We start from the raw sequence: 18,258 nt of genomic DNA, 5'->3' as shown, positions 1-18,258 counted from the left end.
TACTAGTCCTAAAGGCTTGTAATAAAAAAATTTTAATCCCAACTCCAACCTTTCACAAACCTCCACTAGTCTTAATCCTCAGAGGCAACCACTTTGAAGTCTTTTAACATTTTCTTTTTGGTAATTACCTCCATATTTTGATATAAGCTTCTATCACTATTTCTTGATTTATCAATTTAGAAATTAAATACTGACTTATGGCAAAGATGTAGCTCTGCTACGACTATCCCCATTCTCATACGTTTTCTCACATATACACCTTAACATTATCTAATATCATGACTTTTTTGGTTATACCAGTAGTTATTGTTTATAATATTAAGGATATATATATATAAATATATATATTAAAAATATATAAAATTTACTGCAGGCCAAGTGCATACCATACTCATATTTGCTTTCTTAAACAAATTTTGTTTTTCCAAGAGCTACCAACAGCTTCATTCTTTTCACTTGTGTAACTTAAAAACTCAATCCTAAAATTTTTTCTACCTTTCCCACTTAATTTGCTAGTATGCTTACACTAGGGTTTCTCAATAGCAACACTACTGTCATTTTGGGCCAGTTATTCCTTTGTTGTGAGGGGCTGCCCTGTGCATTGCCTTGTGCAAAATCCCTGACCTCTACTCACTAGATGCCTACAACCCATCTCCCAGCCCCGGACCAGGCAAATCAAAAGCATGTCCAAATATTGCCAAGTGACCTGGGGGGAGGGGGAAGAAGGGACAGCGAAATCACCCCAATTGAGAACCACTGGCTTAAAGATATCAGATAATCTATCATTGCTTTTTCTTCTTGCTTCATTCTGGTATGCCTGTTATGTAAGCTTGCTGTGCAACTGCAACTTTCACTATGAGACTTCTCTTTGCTATCATCCTGGTGCTCTCACGTGATGGATCTGATTCCATGACTTAATTTGTCTCCTGTTCCTTGGTTAACTTGTTTGCTGGAGAACATCCTCCAACAGCTTTCTAAGAAAACATTAATGGGAGGAAATTTTTTTCAGTTTTAAAATGTCTTTATTCTGTCCTTACGACTAATTTGGCAATCACTGATGCTCTTTCATTCTTCTGTATTCTTTAGTCTCTCTGTGCTTCATCTTGGATAGTTTCTACTGCTATGGCTTCAAATTCACTAATCTTTTCCTTGGCAGAGTCTAATTTAATGTTACTGCCATCCAGTATATTTTTTCATCTTAGATATTGCAATTTTCACTTCTAGAAGTTCAATCTGAGTCTTTTTTATATTTTCTGTTTCTGTTCAACATGTTCAGTCTTTCCTCTAGCTTCTTGAACATATGGAACAGTGAGAATAACTTTTAATGTCCTTGTCTGCTAATTCTAACATTTCTGTCAATGTTAGGTCAATTTTGATGGACTGATTACCTTATTATCAGTCATTTTCCCACTTCTTTGTAAACTGATAATCTTTGGATGCCAGACACTGTGAATTTTACCTTGTTGGGTGCTAGATATTTTTGTATTCCTATAAATATTCTTGTGATTTGTTCTGGAATGCAGTTACTTGGAAACAGTTTGATCCTTTCAGTTCTTGCTTTTATAAATTGTTAGGAAGGCCCAGATTGGTGCTCAGACAAGGGCTGATTATTCCCCACAGGAGACAAAACCTTCCTGAGGACTCTATCCAATGCCCCTTGTGAATTATGCATTTTTTGAGTCAAACTGGTGGGAACAGGTACTATTCCCAGCTCTGAGCATGCATCAGACACTGTTCTGGAATACTTTCAGATATTTTTTTCTTCCTCCACTTTCAGTAGTTACATCACACATGAACACATAGATCAATAGGCTGTTGAACACTTGGGATGTGGGGGTGGGGAGAAAGAGGAATCTTGGCAGATCTTGGGAGTTCTGTTCCTCTTTAGTACTCTAGCTGTCTTGGTCTCACCAGACTCTCAGCTGCATCTACTCAGCTCAGGAAGTGCACTGGGATCGACCTGGGTACCCCCTTCCTGTGCCATGGCCTGGAAATTTTCTCAAAGTACAGTTGACCCTTGAATAAGGGGGTTTGGGGAACTGACCCTCTGTGCAGTCGAAAATCCAAGTATAACTTATAGTCAGCCTTCTGTAAATGCAATTCTGCATCCATGGATTCCACCAACTGTGGATCGTGTAGTATTATAGTATTTACTACTGAAAAAAATCTGCATATAAGTGGACCTATGCAGTTCAAACTCCTGTTGTTTAAGGGTCAACTGTAGTAAGCTAGGACATTCATGGGGCTCACCTTGTTTATTTCTCTCTCTCAAGGCAATCACTATTCCTCATTGCCTGATGTCTAGTGTCTTGACAATCAATGCCTCACATGTTTTGTTTAATGTTTCTTTTGGTTGGGGAAGGAGAGAAATCAAGTTTCTGTTGTCTTATTGCATAAGACTTATTTTTTCTGATTTTTATGATATTCTTTAATCCTCAGTGTTCAAAAAAGGCATAGATAGATTTAAGGTTTTTCTACTCTCACTGATGCTTGCTAAAAGCTTTTATTTCTCTTTATCACTGGAAATGTTTACTCTTTTTTTTTTTTAATTTCCTCCCTTCTGATATCTCTGCTCTATTTTTCTAGAACTCCTACTTAATGGTTATCAAACCTCATGGGTAAGTTCTCTATTACTTTTAAGTTTTTTCTCATATTTTCTACCTCTTTTATTTCTAAACTTACATATTTTGAGATTTTCCTAACTTTACCTCCCAACTTCTCTGTTAATTTTATCAATTATCATTTTCCAGAGCTCATATTTTCCTTATATTCATTTATCACAAAATAACACTTATTCTAATAAGTCACCAAATCTTACATTTCTCTGGGCATTCTAAGGAGAGTTTTGTATCTTAACTTTTCCTCTATATCATAAATCATCTTTGGTCTTAATCAATCAGAGTTTTAAAAAAATCTTGATCTTTTTCTTTCAAGTTACAGTCATTTAATCAAATGTGTGGTGAGCTTCACTGCCTGTTTATATTTTCAAATGAAAAGGCTGATTGGACGCTTTCTGCTCTCAGCAGAGCTTGTCAACTACCAGGAAGTTTTATAGGGAGAGTAGACAGGCAGGAGGCAGTTATTATAGGATCTCTACTCCCTCATATTCTAAGTGTGAAAGTGTAGATAGAGAGCTTTACTCTCAGCCATCAAAAGCTACACTACCCAATGAGTTCTGTTTTGTTTTTCAGTTTCTATAGAGAAACCCCACCCATCCACTCACCTTGTTCCTTGTTTTTCCTAGTGGGAGGTGGCAGTTGGTAAATGTCCGGTTGTTTATCACTTGGGAGGTGGGGAGGACGACACAGACTACTACATAACCTTCAGTTAATTCATTTTTGATATCACCTATTTCCATTCTCTATCCTCCATTTTATTACCTTCTTCCTCACTGATTTAACATACTTGGCTCCTTCCTCTGTACTGTGGAACAGGTTTACAGGTGTGTCAACTGATTAGATTTTTGAGGTACTGAATTGATTTCTATTTTAAAAATTTATTTATTTATATTGAAGTATAGTTGATGTGCAAAATCATGTAAGTTGCAAGTGTACAATACAGTGATTCACAATTTTTAAAGCTTATACTGCGTTTATAGCTATAATAAAATATTGACTATATTCCCTGTGCTGTACAATATATCCTTGTAGCTTATTTTATACATAATAGTTTGTACCTTTTATTCCCCTACCCCTAATATTGCTCCTCCCCACTTCCCTCTCCCCACTGGTAACGACTAGTTAGTTCTTTATATCTGTGAGTCTATTTCTTTTTCATTTTATTCACTAGTTTGTTGTATTTTTTTAGATTCCACATAAAATATATTTGTGTTTCTCTGACTTATTTCACTTAGCATACCATCCAAATCCATCCATGTTGTTGCAAATGGCAAGTGTTTTTTCTTTTTTTATGGCTGAGCAGTATTCCATTGTATATATATACACCATATCTTCTTTATCCATTCATCTACTGATGAACACTTAGGTTGCGTCCATATATTGGCAACTGTAAATAATGTTGCTGTGAACACTGGGGTGCATGTATCTTGTTGAGTTAGAGTTTTGGGGGTTTTTTTTTGAATGTATACCCAGGAGTGGAATTGCTGGGATATAAGATAGTTATATTTTCAGTTTTTTGAGGAATCTCCATACTGTTTTCCACAGTAGCTCTACCAATTTACATTTCCACCAACAGTGTATGATGGCTTCCCTTTTCTCCACATCCTTATCAACATTTATTTGTGTTCTTTTCGATGACAGTCATTCTGACAAATGTGAGGTGATATCTCATTGTGGTTTTGAGTTGCATTTCCCTGATGATAGCGATGTTGAGCATCTTTTCACATGCCTGTTGGCCATCTGCATGTCTTCTTTGGAGAAATGTCTGTTTAGGACTTCTGCCCATTTTTTGATTGGGTTGTTTTTTGGATGTGGAGTTGTATGAGCTTTTTATATATTCTGGATATTAATTCTTATCAGTTGTATCATTTGCATATATCTTCTCCCATTCAGTAGGCTGTCTTCATTTTGTTGATGGTCTCCTTTGCTGTGCGAAAGCTTTTAAGTTTAATCAGGTCTGACTTGTTTATTTTTAATTTATTTAATTTGCATTAGGAGGAAGATCCAAAAAACTATTGCTACAATTTATGTCAGTGTTCTGCCTAGGTTTTCCTCTAGTTTTATGGTTTCCAGCCTTACACTTAGGTCTTTAATCCACTTTGAGTTTATTTTTGTATATGGTGTTAGACAATGTTCTAATTTCATTCTTTTACATGTAGCTGTCTAGTTTTCCCAGCACCACTTATTGGAGACTGTCTTCTCTCCATTGTATATTCTTGCCTCTTTTGTTGTAGATTAATTGACCATAAGTGCATGGGTTTATTGCTGGGCTCTCTATTCTGTTCCATTGATCTATGTGTCTGTGTGCCAGTACCATACTGCTGTTATTACTGCAGCTTTGTAGTATAGTCTAAAGTCAGGGACTGCGATTCCTCCAGCTCTGTCGTTCTTCTTTCTCAAGACTGTTTTGGTTCTTTGGGGTCTTTTGTGTTTCCATACAAATTTTAAAATTATTTGCTCTAGTTCCATGAAAAATGCCATTGGTATTTTGATAGGGATTGAACCGAATCTGTAGATTGCCTCGGGTAGTATGGTCATTTTAACAATATTACTTCTTCCAATCCAAGACCACGGTATATATCTTTCCATTTGTGTCATCTTTAATTTCTTTCATCAGTGTCATACAGTTTTCTGAGAATAGGTCTTTTAACTCTTTAGGCAGATTTATTCCTAGGTATTTTATTCTTTTTGATGCAATGGTAGATGGGATTGTTTCCTTAATTTCTCTTTGTGATAGTTCATTGTTAGTGTATAGAAATGCAACAGATTTCTGTATATTAATTTTATAACCTGCAACTTCACCAAATTCATTGATTAGCTCTAGCAGTTTTCTGGTAGTGTCTTTAGGATTTTCTATGTATAGTATTATGTCATCCACAAACAGTGAAAGCTTTACTTCTTCCTTTCCAATTTGGATTCCTTTTTTGTCATAAATTGCTTTTATTATGTTGAGGTATGCTCTCTCTATGCCCACTTTTTGGAGGGTTTTTAATCATAAATGGGTATTGAATTTTGCCTTTTCTGCATCTGTTGAGATGATCATATGGTTTTTAGTCTTCAACTTGTTAATGTGATGTATCACACTGATTGATCTGCAGATACTGCAAATTTCCATTGATAGATCCCACTTGATCATGATGTATGATCCTTTTAATGTGCTGTTGGATTCAGTTGATGATTTTGTTGATGGTTTTTGCATCTATGCTCATCAGTGATACTGGCCTGTTATTTTCTTTTTTTATGGTATCTTAGTCTGGTTTTGGTATCAGGTGATGTTGGCCTCAAAGAATGATTTTGGAAGTGTTCCTTCTCTGCAGTTTTCTGGAACAGTTTCAGAAGGACAGGTGTTAATTCTTCTCTAAATGTTTGGTAGAACTCACCTGTAAAGCCTTCTGGTCCTGGACTATTGTTTTCTGGGAGTGTTTTTGTTTTGTTTTGTTTTTTGTTTTTGATTCAATTTTAGTACTGGTAATTGGTCTGTTCATATTTTTTATTTCTTCCTGGTTCAGTCTTGGGAGATTGTACCTTTTTAAGAATTGGTCCATTTCTTCTAGTTTGTCCATTTTATTGATGTATAGTTGCTCGTAGTGGTCTCTTATGATCCTTTGTATTCCTGTGGTGTCAGCTGTAACTTCTCCTTTTTCATTTCTGGTATTATTGATTTAGGCTCTCTCCCTTTCTTCTTTATGCGGCTGGCTAAAGACTCATCAATTTTATCTTTTCAGAGAACCAGCTTTTAGTTTCATCTATCTTTTCTATTTTTTTAAAAATCTCTATTTCATTTATTTCTGCCATCTTTATGACTTTTTCCCTTCCACTAACTTTGGGTTTTGTTTGTTCTTCTTTCTCTAGCTCCTTTAGGTGTAAGGTTAGGTTGTTTATTTGAGATTTTTCTTGTTTCCTAAGGTAAGCTTGTATTGCTATAAACTTCTCCCTTAGAACTGCTTTTGCTGTGTCCCATAGGTTTTGGATCATCATGTTTTCATTTTCATTTGTCTCTAGGTAATTTTTTATTTCCTTTTTGATTTCTTCAGTGATCCATTCATTGTTTAGTAGCATATTGTTAACCCTCCATGTGTTTTGTGGTTTTTGCAGTTTTTTTCCTTGTAGTTGGTTTCTAGTCAGTGTTGTGGTTGGAAAAGATGCTTGATATGATTTCAATTTTTAAAAAATTTACCAAGACTTGTTTTGTGGCCTAGTATGTGACCTATCCTGGAGAATGTTCCATGGGCACTTGAAAAGAATGTGTATTCTGCTGCTTTTGGATGGAATGCTCTATATCAATTAAGTCTATTTGGTCTGATGTGTCATTTAAGGCCAGTGCTTCCTTACTGATTTTCTGTCTGGATGATCTGTCCATTGATGTAAACGGGGTGTTAAAGTCCTCTACTGTTATTGTGTTACTGTTGATTTCTCCCTTTATGCCCATTAATATTTGCTTTATGTATTTAGGTGCTCCTATGTTGGGTGCATATATATTTATAATTGTTACATCTTCTCCTTGGATTGATTCCTTGATTATTATGTAGTGTCCTTCTTTGTCTCTTATAACAGCCTTTATTTTAGGATCTATTTTGTCTGATATAAGTATTGCTACCCTGGCTTTCTGTTAATTTCCATTTGCATGGAATACCTTTATCCATCCCCTCACTTTCAGTTTGTGTGTGTCTTTAGACCTGAAGTGAAGCCTCTTGTAGTCAGCATATACAAAGGTCTTGTTTTTGTATCCATTCAGCTACTCTGTGTCTTCTGATTGGAGCAGTCAGTCCATTTACATTTAAGGTAATTATTGATATATATGTTCTTATTGTCGTTTTAATTGTTTTGGGGTTGCTTTTGTAGGTCCTTTTTCTTCTTTTGTTCTCTTGTGACTATCTTTAGTGTTTTGTTTGGATTTTTCTTTTTTGTGTACATCTATTACAGTCTTTTGGTTTGTGGTTACCATGAGGTTTTTATATAGCAATCTATATACATACTTGATTGTTTAAAGTTGTTGATCTCTTAATTTCAAATGCATTTTAACAATCCCACAGTTTGCACTCTCCTCCCCTCACTATGACTGTTTTTGATATCTGTTGGGAAAATTAATAAAGTAGTCTTGTTCAGGCTTCAGATGCAGAAGCAGGCCTCTGACTGACCCGTGACCCAGCCTGGACTGCACGCTTGCTTGCACACCTAACAATGCTGCTAGCAAGGCAAGCAGCACTCACAATAAGAAAGGGAGTGGGTCTTGGAATTTCTTGAGCCCCAGGGACCTGGCCAGTCCCCTGGGGTCTGGAAAATCTTGTGACCCACATGGTGAAACAAACAGCATTGCTAAAGTAAATCCAGAGCTGCATTTTGGCATGCAAACTGATATCAGTTTGTGGCCTGGAATTACAAATGGAAGCCCCTGGAACTCTGATCTGAAGTCTCACCCATGGGGTGGAGGCACCGCCCAGGACCCTTCCCAACTGGGGCTCCAGACTGGTGTTACTCAGGACTTCCCAGCTGCTGTTTGGATCTGGAAGTAGGCGTTGGCCCAATTCCGTGATGTATATATACCGTGTTATGTTTCTCTAATATTCTTATTCCTTTCCTTCTAATGATTGTATATTAAAATTAAGCTAAATCATCTTTCATTAAAGGATTAAAGCTGTTTATTTGTGTGAAACAAGTGGTTATTTTGCCAGCGAATCCAACAAACCTTAAAACAGAAAGCAGGCTTTCGGCAAAACACCACCACATTTTACATCTAATTCTTCTGTGTATCCCTTAAGTGCTTATTGTGTATATTTGTGGATATTGTGGATTTTACTACTTTTGCCTTTTCACCTTTCTACTAGGTTTGTGCATGGATGATTTCCTATCTTTACTGTATGTTCTCCTTACTGATGAGCTTTTTCATTTCATAATTTTCATGTTTCTAGTTGTGGCCTTTTCTTTTTCACCTAGAGAAGTTCCTTTAACATTGGTTATAAAGCTGGTTTGGTGGTGAACTCTTTCAGCTTTTGCTTGTCTATACAGCTTTTGCTCTCATCAACAAATATGCATGAAAGCCTTACTGAGTAGTGCATTTGTGCTTGTAGGTTTTTCCCTTTTGTCACTTTAAATTTATCATGGTACTCCCTTCTGGCCTGCAGAGTTTCTGCTGAAAAATCAGCTCACAGCCTTATGGGAGTTCCCTTGTATGTTATTTGTTCCTTTTGTCTTGCCTCTTTTAATATTCTCTCTTTAATTTTTGCCATTTTAATTATAATGTGTCTTGGTGTGTTCCTCTTTGGGTTAATCCTGTATGGGACTCTGCATTTCCTGGATGTGAATAACTGTAACCTATTCCAGGTTAGGGAAGTTTTCAGCTATTATGTCTTCAAGTATGTTCTTAGCACCTTTCTCTCTTCTCCTTCTAAGACCCCTATAATGCAAATATTAGTGCGCTTGATGTTGTCCCAGAGGTCTCTTACACTGTCCTCATTTCATTCTTTTTTCTGTTCAGCATCAGTGATTTCCACTACTTTGTCTTCCAGCTCACTGATTCATTCTTCTGTATCATTTAATATACTGATGATTCCTTCTAATGTATTTTTCATTTCCATTACTGTATTCTTCATCTCTAGCTGTTCTTTATATTTTCAAACTCTTTGTTAAAAACTTCTAATTTCTCGCTCTGTGCATCCATTCTTCACCCACATTCTTTTTTTTTTTTTAATTTATTTTTTTGGTTGTGTTGGGTCTTCGTTGCCGCACATGGGCTTTCTTTAGTTGTGGCGAGTGGGGGCTACTCTTCGTTGCGGTGCGCAGGCTTCTCATTGTGGTGGCTTCTCTTGTTGAGGAGCATGGGCTCTAGGTGCGTGGGCTTCAGCAGTTGTGGCTCGCGGGCTCTAGAGCACAGGCTCAGTAGCTGTGGCCCATGGGCTTAGATGCTCCGCAGCATATGGGATCTTCCTGGACCGGGGATCGAACCCGTGTCCCCTGCATTGGCAGGAGGATTCTTAACCACTGAGCCACCAGGGAAGCCCCACCCACATTCTTTGATCATCTTTATGATCACCACCCTGCACTCTTTCTTGGGAAGATTGGCTTTTTCACTTAATTCATCTTCTGGGGTTTTATCTAATTCCCTTGACTGGAACATGTTCCTCTGTCCCCTCATTTTGTCTAAGTTGCTGTTTGGATTTTTATTTATCTAGTAGGTTAATTATGTTTCCCAACTTTGGAGAAGTGGTCTTCTGTAGGAGACATCCTATGCATCCCGGCAGTGCACCCCCCCTTGTCACCCAAGCTATATGCTCTAGGGGTTCTCCCATGAGGGCTGTGTGGGTCCTTCTTTTGTAGAGGGCTATTTGCGTGATGTGGTAGGCTTTGTTGGCGCCTGGTCCAGTTGGTTGCCAGGCCCTGCCTTGTGCAGAGGCTGCCGGCTGCTGGTTGGTGGGGCTGGAAAACCTCAGGGAGCCCCAGAAGACTCCAGGGTTGTTGCCTGTCCACTGGTGGGTGAAGCCAGGTCCTGGAGTTAGTACCAGACTACTGGCAGGCAGACCTGGGTCTTGGAGTCTGGTTTCTAGGCCTAGGGATCCCAGAGCTGGTGTCAGATCACTGGTGTGTGTGTGTGTGTGTGTGTGTGTGTGTGTGTGTGTGTGTGTGTGTGTGTGTGTGTGTGTGTGTGTGTGTGTGTGTGTGTGTGTATGTGTGTGTGTGTGTGTATGTGTGTGTGTCCTGACACAGTTGGGTTTGGGGTCCAGGGTGTCCTGAAGCTTGTATTTGGCTGCTAGTGGGCAGGGGGCCAGGGCCAAAGTGGTCTCAGGGCAGGGTCTGGCCTGCTTTGGGCAGGCTGGATTCACAGGCTGTGGGAGTCTGGTTTTCTTGCAGCTAGTGTCTGCCCCTTGGTTGGTGAGACTGGTCCAAAGGCCGCAGCAGGCTTCTGGGAGGGCAGGGCTGGGGCCCAGAGGATTCTGGGACTGGTGCCTTCCCACAGGTAGGTGGAGCTGGGTCCTGAGCCTCTGGTGGGCAGGGCCATGTCTAAAGGCAGCTGTGGGTTCAGGGAGTCTTCAGGCAGCCAGCCTGCTGATGGGTGGGGCTGTTCCCCTGCCTAGTTAGTTTGGCCTGAGGCATCCCAGCACTGGCCCCTACAGGCTACTGAAGCCAGGTCTTGGTGCTAATGAGCTAGAGGGAGGATTCCACAATGGCGACCACTAGCATCAATGTCCACGTGATAGAAGGGAGCTCCCAAGGAATGGCTGCCATCAGCGTCTATGTCCCCAGGGGGAGCTGCAGTTGCCTCTTGCCTCTCTGGGAGACTCCCCAAGACCAGCAGCTAAGCCTGGCCCGGGGTCCTATCAAATTACTGCTTTCGCCCTGAGTCCCAGGGCGTGTGATATTTTGTGCACGCCCTTTAAGAATGAAGTCTCTGTTTCCCCCAGTCCTGTGGGACTCCTGATATTAAGCCCTGCTGGCCTTAAAAGTCAAATGCTCTGGGAGCTCAGTTTCCCAGTGCAGGGCCCTCAGGCTGGGGAGCCTGATGTGGGGCTCAGAACTCTCACTGCTGTGGGAGAACCTCTGCAATGTAATTATCCTCCAGTTGTGGGTCACCCACCTGGGGGAAAAGGACCTGACTATATTGCAAGTCTGCCCTTCCTACCTGTCTTGTTGTGGTTCGTTCCTTATGTCTTTAGTTGTAGAAGGTCTTTCTGGTAGGTTGTGGTCTTTTTTCACCGATGGTTGCTCTGCAAATAATTCTGATTTTGGTGTGCTTGTGACAGAAGGTGGGCTCAGGGTCTTTCTACTCTGCCATTTGGCCAATCTCCCTGATTTCTATTTTGAAATTCAAATCTTAATTCTACTAATGAATTTGGAGACATAACAATATTTCCTCATGTCATCCACCTCCCTTTTTAATTCTGCTTGCTCTACCTATCTCATTTCTCTTTTTACAAACTGCATTCTTAAAAAGTACAAAGAGATATTTTTCTCAATTTTTATTTTATTTCCTGGAGAAAATATTTTTTAAAAGCATGCCAATCTATCCCTGCATCTACTATGCTATGGTCTCTTTCTTACCTTTGGAATTTTTTCATAGGGTTTATCCTACCTTTCAGTGCAAAAATCTTATGTTTGTCCCTAAAAAGGTGAATGAATGTTTACTCTGTAGTTATTCTCATTATTCAGAGGATTATTTTAGAATCCTCCCCTTGGGGAGCTAGTTAATGTAAATTTACATTACCAGGTCATACAGTTCCAGCAGCTGGAGAGTAAGAAGGAAGTTGGAGGCAGGGAAAGCCCTAGCAGAGGAACTTCCCTGTACTGCTTCCAGGAAGAAAGAGTTCCCTATATCCATAACTTAGTTTGGCTCAGCCTAAATACCAAGTAAATGCTATGTGGGTCTGGCTTCCTTTCTCATGCTGGCACCTACCACATCAGGGATGAAAACATCCTCTGAATTAAGGATTTTCTTCTGGGTATGAGCATGTAATAAAAAAGTAGTTTGAAAAATTAAGTTGTAAGTATCCGTAGTTCTCCTCCTAGCTTTCAAAGAAGGCAAGAACTTTTCTGGCTCAGGCAGTTATCAGGCCTTTAATATGTGAATCAGAGAGAAGTACAGTATAATGGCAGAGCTGATCAGTAGGCCAAACTACTCCATACCTTAAACGACCAGGAAGGACAGGGTAAGGAAGAGAAGTGAGGTCAAGGGAAATGAGATGGAGACGAAAGGAAAGTATCTGAGAGAATGAAAATTAGTGGCTACAGAGAAGGGCAGGATCTGAAGAAAGGGATCTTGAGAGAAGACTTATAGTAATAACTCTTACAATATGATGTGTGCTGTTTCCTCCTCACTGCCCATCCCATCCCCTAAAAATACCACCCTACAGGAAAAATCTACATTGCCTGGATTTGACTTCATGGTGTGATGCACCTTACTGCAGAAGCCAGAGGTCTGCCCCATTTGAGCTGCATGAATTGTATAGCCTCCTAGTGCACTGCTTTCTAATTCTAATCTAGTGGCAGTCCAGGGGTTAGGAGCACAGGCTCTGAAGCCAGACTCTCTTGACTGGGCCCTAGCCCTGCCACTCACAGGCTACTAGCTCTGTGACTTTGAGAAATTCATTTAAACTTTCCATAAAACAGGGATGGTAATAGTACCTACTTCAGAGGGTTATTGTAAGAATTAAAGTTAATTCATGCAAAATGCTTAGAACAGTGCCTGGAGTATACGAGACAGTATAAATGCCTAGTTTATACAATTAATTAAAAATAAACATTATCATTATCACTAAAAATTTTAAGTCCTCTCTACCTCCTATGACTTGCCTCCTTTCAAGCCCCTCTTCTTCTAAATTAGAGGGCATTAGGGTCTATCAGGGGCAGCTCCCACAGCCTTGTTGATGTTCTGCTACCTGTGGTCAATGTGAGAAAACTGGTTTGGAGCAAGAAGAGTAGGGCTGATGTGGTGTGTGTCTCTTCATCCCTACAGCCCACGTTCCTCTACATTACAGGGTTTGCCAGGTGAGCCTCCGAACATTTCTTAGGGACACTGCTACTTCTCAGAAGGGGGTAGGACTTAGCCCTGGGTCTTGCTTCCAAAGGTCTCACTTACTTCTATCCCTAAGAGTATGTCCCCATTTCTAGCATGTCAATGTTCCCTCTCCCTGGTTTCCTGTACTGGGGGCAGGTCATTTCAGTGTGGATCCTATGGAGGCAGGTGGATACCAGGTCATCCTCCCTAATATGTACCCTGGATGATCCCCTCTCCCAGTCTCATTCATTAATTCACTTAACAAATATTTATTTGTCATCTAGATGCAAAGAATACTGAAATAAAAGATACTGTTCTTACCATAAAATCTAACCCTTTTATTCCTCTAGTACACAGTACTTATACAAAATTCTCATTGCTCCTTTCATTGCTCTTGAACAGTTAAATTATACGAACTTCTGAGCTACAAACAACAAGAATGCTTTTGTTCTCAAGGAGCTTCTAATCCAGAGATCAGGGGTGGGTGAATGGGTGAGTGGGTGTGACAAATATGGGTGACATAGGAGTCAGCCTAGGGTGCTACAGTGAACTTAGAATGGGGAAAGGAGAGGAAGGAGGACAGAGAGGAATTCCAAGAATAAAGGGCACAGGAGCTCAGTTTGGGGACTAGCCTTAAATAGCAACTACTTTCCATTTCAAGTCTTTTAACTTGCTCCATGCCCTTTGGAGTCACTGCCAGCTTTTCAGAGTGTTACACACCTACATTGTGGGCCTTCATAAAAACAGCCCAGTGGTAGACAAAAACCAGGCACACTGCTTTTCATACATACCTCGTATTTCATGGTAAAAAATCCATCCCCTCCAATGCCCTCAAGTGCAAAGGCCTGTACAATTGGCCATTTCTCCACTACAAACATATCAAATATCTGCAAGTGACCTAGAGGAATCAAGTACAACATGTATCAAATACCGTCCTGGATATAGCAGTCTAAACCTGATCTAATGTGGTCATTAGACATCATTTCTCACAAGTTCACCACAGCCTCATCAAGCAAAATAAAACTGAAACAGATACACAAACAAGTTACAAAAATTCAGATTTCTCTACAGTATTTTTTCATATTCTGGTTTCCTAACTAAGTAAATAAATAAATAGTGGCCTACTACATCTGACTTGTATCACTAAGTGGATATATTTATTAATAGACAAATTTATTAAAACTTGGCTCCTTTCCCTTAAGAAACACAGCTAACCAACTTCCTCAAGGGAAAAATACCAAATCAAAATTTTTCTTTTCTTATAACAACAAGCTTCAATGTGCAAAGTTTTTTTTTTTTTTTTTTTTTTTTTTTTTTTATAAATAAGATACAAGCACTGCTAAGCTTGTTCATTTTTTCCCTCTGTTTTCACACGTTTTTTTTTCGGCCATGCCGTGTTGGCACGTGGGATCTTAGTTCCCAGACCAGGGATCGAACCCGTGCCCCTGCACTGGAAGCACAGAGTCTTAACCACTGGACCACCAGGGAAGTCCCCTACACATTATTTTTGAGTCTCACTGTCAGCATATTTTTAACAGCTACCCAAATTACTATTTCTTATTAGCAAGAGGCCCCACATCTACACTTCAAGTATAATAAGTGGTATAGCATAGATGGCAACTATGGTAAATCCCTTATCAGTTCTTCTGACTGCTGCTGGTAGCATGCTGTGTTGCTGCAGAACCTTCAGTTACGAATACAAGCTTGCATAGGAAAGTTCCCAAATTTCATTCTGCTTGATCCTCTCTGCCTTTAGTGAAAACAGATCAACAGGTTTCCCAGCTGAATGCCTCCACTGAAAGGAGAAGTAAGGACATTCGATTCACACACCATCCCAGCAAGGTTCTAAAATGACTGACTGTCAGATACGCACCTTGGGAGCTGTAAGGAATGCCAATTCTACTACAGTCTCGAACCATGTCCACAAAACTGGCAATTTTAAATTCTTCTGCAGCTTCCTCATCTTCATACTAAAGAAGGAAATAGAAAGGGAAAAGGCTCTAATGAGACATCATACAAAATCCCATATTTTCTGTGCATTTTTATTAGTTGTGCCAAATGTCCCAAGAGGGTTTTTTTGTTTGTTTTTGTTTTGTTTTGTTTTGCTTGGCCGCATTGCGTGGCTTGCGGGATCTTAGTTCCCTGACTAGGGACTGAACCCATTCCTTGGCAGTAAAAGCACAGAGTCCTAACCACTGGAACGCTAGGGAGGGTTTTTTTCTTTTTTTCGGTACGCAGGCCTCTCACTGCTGTGGCCTCTCCCGTTGCGGAGCACAGCCTCCGGACACGCAGGCCCAGCGGCCATGGCTCACGGGCCCAGCCGCTCCGCGGCACGCGGGATCCTCCCGAACCGGGGCACGAACCCACGTCCCCTGCATCGGCAGGCGGACTGCCAACCACTGCGCCACCAGGGAAGCCCAAGAGGGTATTTTTAAAGGCAACTTTCAGTGTTCCCTTACCTTACACCACACACAAAAATCAACTCAAAATGGATCAGAGACCTAAATGCAAGAGATAAAACTTGTCCTCAAAAGTCCCCCAAATGCTCATATGGCAAGAAACGTTCTGGACCTACACTGGGTCACAATTTCCATGAAATCCTAAATCTTAAGTCCCAATTTGATTTCTAGCCAAATCTTTGAAAAGGGTCTAAAGGGAAATAGAAACAAATACCAAGAAATCCAAACATGGAAATGTCACAGAGCTTATCAAATTCTCCTGGGGCAGTTCCTAGGCCCGAGAGAATGGACCCAGGCCGGGGATAAAGAAGCAGGGTAGGAAGGCAGGTTCACAAGCCCATTATTAGGTCCCAATTTTAATAGTCCTTTTTGTCTCTTTCAGGCATATAATTTATTGTTAGGGTAGCCTCATAATGAAATATGAAAAGTTCCACTAAAAAAAATAACCTTTTTTTGTGTAACCACATTTCACAAATTTTTATTTTTTGTGGGGGCCATGTTGCACGGCATGCGGGATCTTAGTTCCACAACCAGGGATCAAACCCATGCCCCCTGCAGTGGAAGCTTGGAGTCCTAACCACTGGACCACCAGGGAACTCCCCAATTTGATTTCTTTAAGGACCTCCTGTTCCCATTCTATCAATACATTTTCCTGAACGAATATCCTCAGAGTGTCTCTAAGCGCCTATTTTATCGTTTCTCCTCACCTCATTTTCGGTCATGCAGTGGAAATGCAGATTTCTCCAATGTGCCACATAGGTTAAAAGATAGCGATAATTTATAGGATTACAGTACAGATGGACACTATCTGATTTAATCAATATAATCACATCTGTAAGAAAAACAAAATTAAAACACAAGATTGTCAAAGGCATTTCCTTTACACATCTTCTGCCCACATAATCAGTAAAACCATTAAAACTACAGAAACAATGTAACAAAACTCTAAACCGAAAATTCTTTAATTAGGCAACGTGCTTCAAAGTGACTATAGAACACTCAAGTGTGGACAGCAAGCATTTCCTCATCCCCATGCTATGCTTCCACTACTGTGGCCCTCTGGTTGTGGTAGAAAAGTCAAAAGAACAGCCTTCAGGGTGTTTCACAAAGTTCAACACAGCAAAATTTGTCGTACCAAACTCAACTGTGTACTTCACTGTGGAGATAGATAGCAATTGGAAACTCTACAGGTAAAAGCCACTGAGGCAGGAAAACAGCACCAAATATGGCCAGTGACTGGTTCTCCTGCAGACATCAGTGTATAAAGCTCTTGGCTGCTGGCTCATCTGGCTCAAGGCAAATCGTGGGCCCGAGGATACCCTTTGCCTTGCAACCTGGGAAGGGTTATTGTATACAGATGTAAACTCTGTACACAGGAAAGGCTGGGAGGAAGGAAGTAGAGGCAAGTGATCAGCAGCTCACAGATTTAGGGAATAACCATCGATGCTGCTGGGTCAAATAAATAAAGCAATCCCAAAGGTGCAAATAAAACCAAGTAAACTAACAAACAAGCCATGGAACGGGGCAGGAATATTAAAACAGTTTGAACACTGAGAAAGAAAGCAGTCACACTTCCAGAAGAAAAGCAGAGGCTCCATTCTACGGCTCCTCAGAAACCAAAGTCATTAGCCCTCTTTCTAACAAAGATGACACTAGGGAAGGGGCTAGAGGAGATGGCTGGAAGTGAGAGAGGAGCATGGGGGCAGGAAGCAACTAAGGCAGCAGGTTTAGGGCAATGCCAACACAGTAACACAGTGTGATGGACCATAATCTACAAAAACATAAGCCCAGTGAATACTGATCTCAGCTGTCTGCACAGCTGGGTGGCCCCATGAAATAAAGCTCCATGATGGTGGCCTTTTAAGCCACTCTGAGCTCCACACCTGGTCAGACCCTAGGTGTTCTAGGCAACACAGTATGGAGCAGGCTCTTCACTGCTGACTCTCAGCTAAGTGCTAGAGTTAAAAGGTAGCAAGGGATGGGAAAGAAGCCCCGTCTCATTCTGCTGGGAGACCCACCCTGAATCTCCTGTATGTCACCTGCTCAATAGTGAGAGTTTGATGTCACGGAGGGCTTCCTGTATAGACTGTACTCTGTACTAATGTGTAACATACTTCGAAGAATTAGGATCCAATAAAACAAATAATGCAACAGCTACTAAACCTAATGAAGCATGCTCAGGATCTCACAAGACTGATGTCATCACTACAAATAAATTTTAACAGAGTACACAGTCAGGTAAAAGAAGAAAGCATAGAGCACGTAAACTATTTTAAAAGTTTCTTTTTAAAATAAATCCTTTGTGTTTGCCTCTTCTTCTCTCAATTAGGGACTGTAATGTAGAAGATAAATCTGGTGAACTCAGCTTTCTAGTTACTTGGATTTAAAAAATGAATTTATTAATTTGGAAGAAAACACTCACTTTATAAGCACTCATTGTGCTAGGTGACAGGATAAAGATAAGCAAAAAGGAACACCTCTGAGGATTTAAACTACTTCCTTAATTTCAGTACTGCAATGTCCTTAGCAACCTTGACTGCAGTGAAATGTGTGGTTGATACAAGTATCTGCCTTTTTGTAACTGTCTAAATGAGCTGCCAAGATGAATTCTTTCCAAACCAGTATGTTTTACAGTCTAAGAAAGCATTTTTTTAAATCAAAATCTGAAACTAAATTTGAATTGAAAAAAAATTAA

At 40.2% G+C, this 18,258-nt stretch overlaps 1 protein-coding gene across 4 annotated transcripts in view; it reads right to left on the bottom strand.

Annotated features, from left to right (window-relative positions):
• The window catches only part of DNAAF9 (dynein axonemal assembly factor 9), a 148,380-nt gene that overhangs the window by 99,040 nt on the left and 31,082 nt on the right, over positions 1-18,258 (bottom strand). For all 4 annotated transcript variants that reach the window (XM_030847592.2, XM_060284267.1, XM_060284266.1 and 1 more), the window contains 3 exons: positions 16,271-16,395; positions 14,978-15,074; positions 13,896-14,002 (listed from right to left, as the gene is read on the bottom strand). In XM_030847592.2, coding sequence (XP_030703452.2) covers positions 13,896-14,002; positions 14,978-15,074; positions 16,271-16,395 — 329 coding nt within the window. The remainder of the gene's footprint in view (positions 1-13,895; positions 14,003-14,977; positions 15,075-16,270; positions 16,396-18,258) is intronic.

The sequence above is a fragment of the Globicephala melas genome, chromosome 15 (genome assembly GCF_963455315.2).
Source record: "Globicephala melas chromosome 15, mGloMel1.2, whole genome shotgun sequence".
Lineage (NCBI taxonomy): Eukaryota > Metazoa > Chordata > Mammalia > Artiodactyla > Delphinidae > Globicephala > Globicephala melas.
This window is presented reverse-complemented; position numbering and strand designations above follow the sequence as displayed.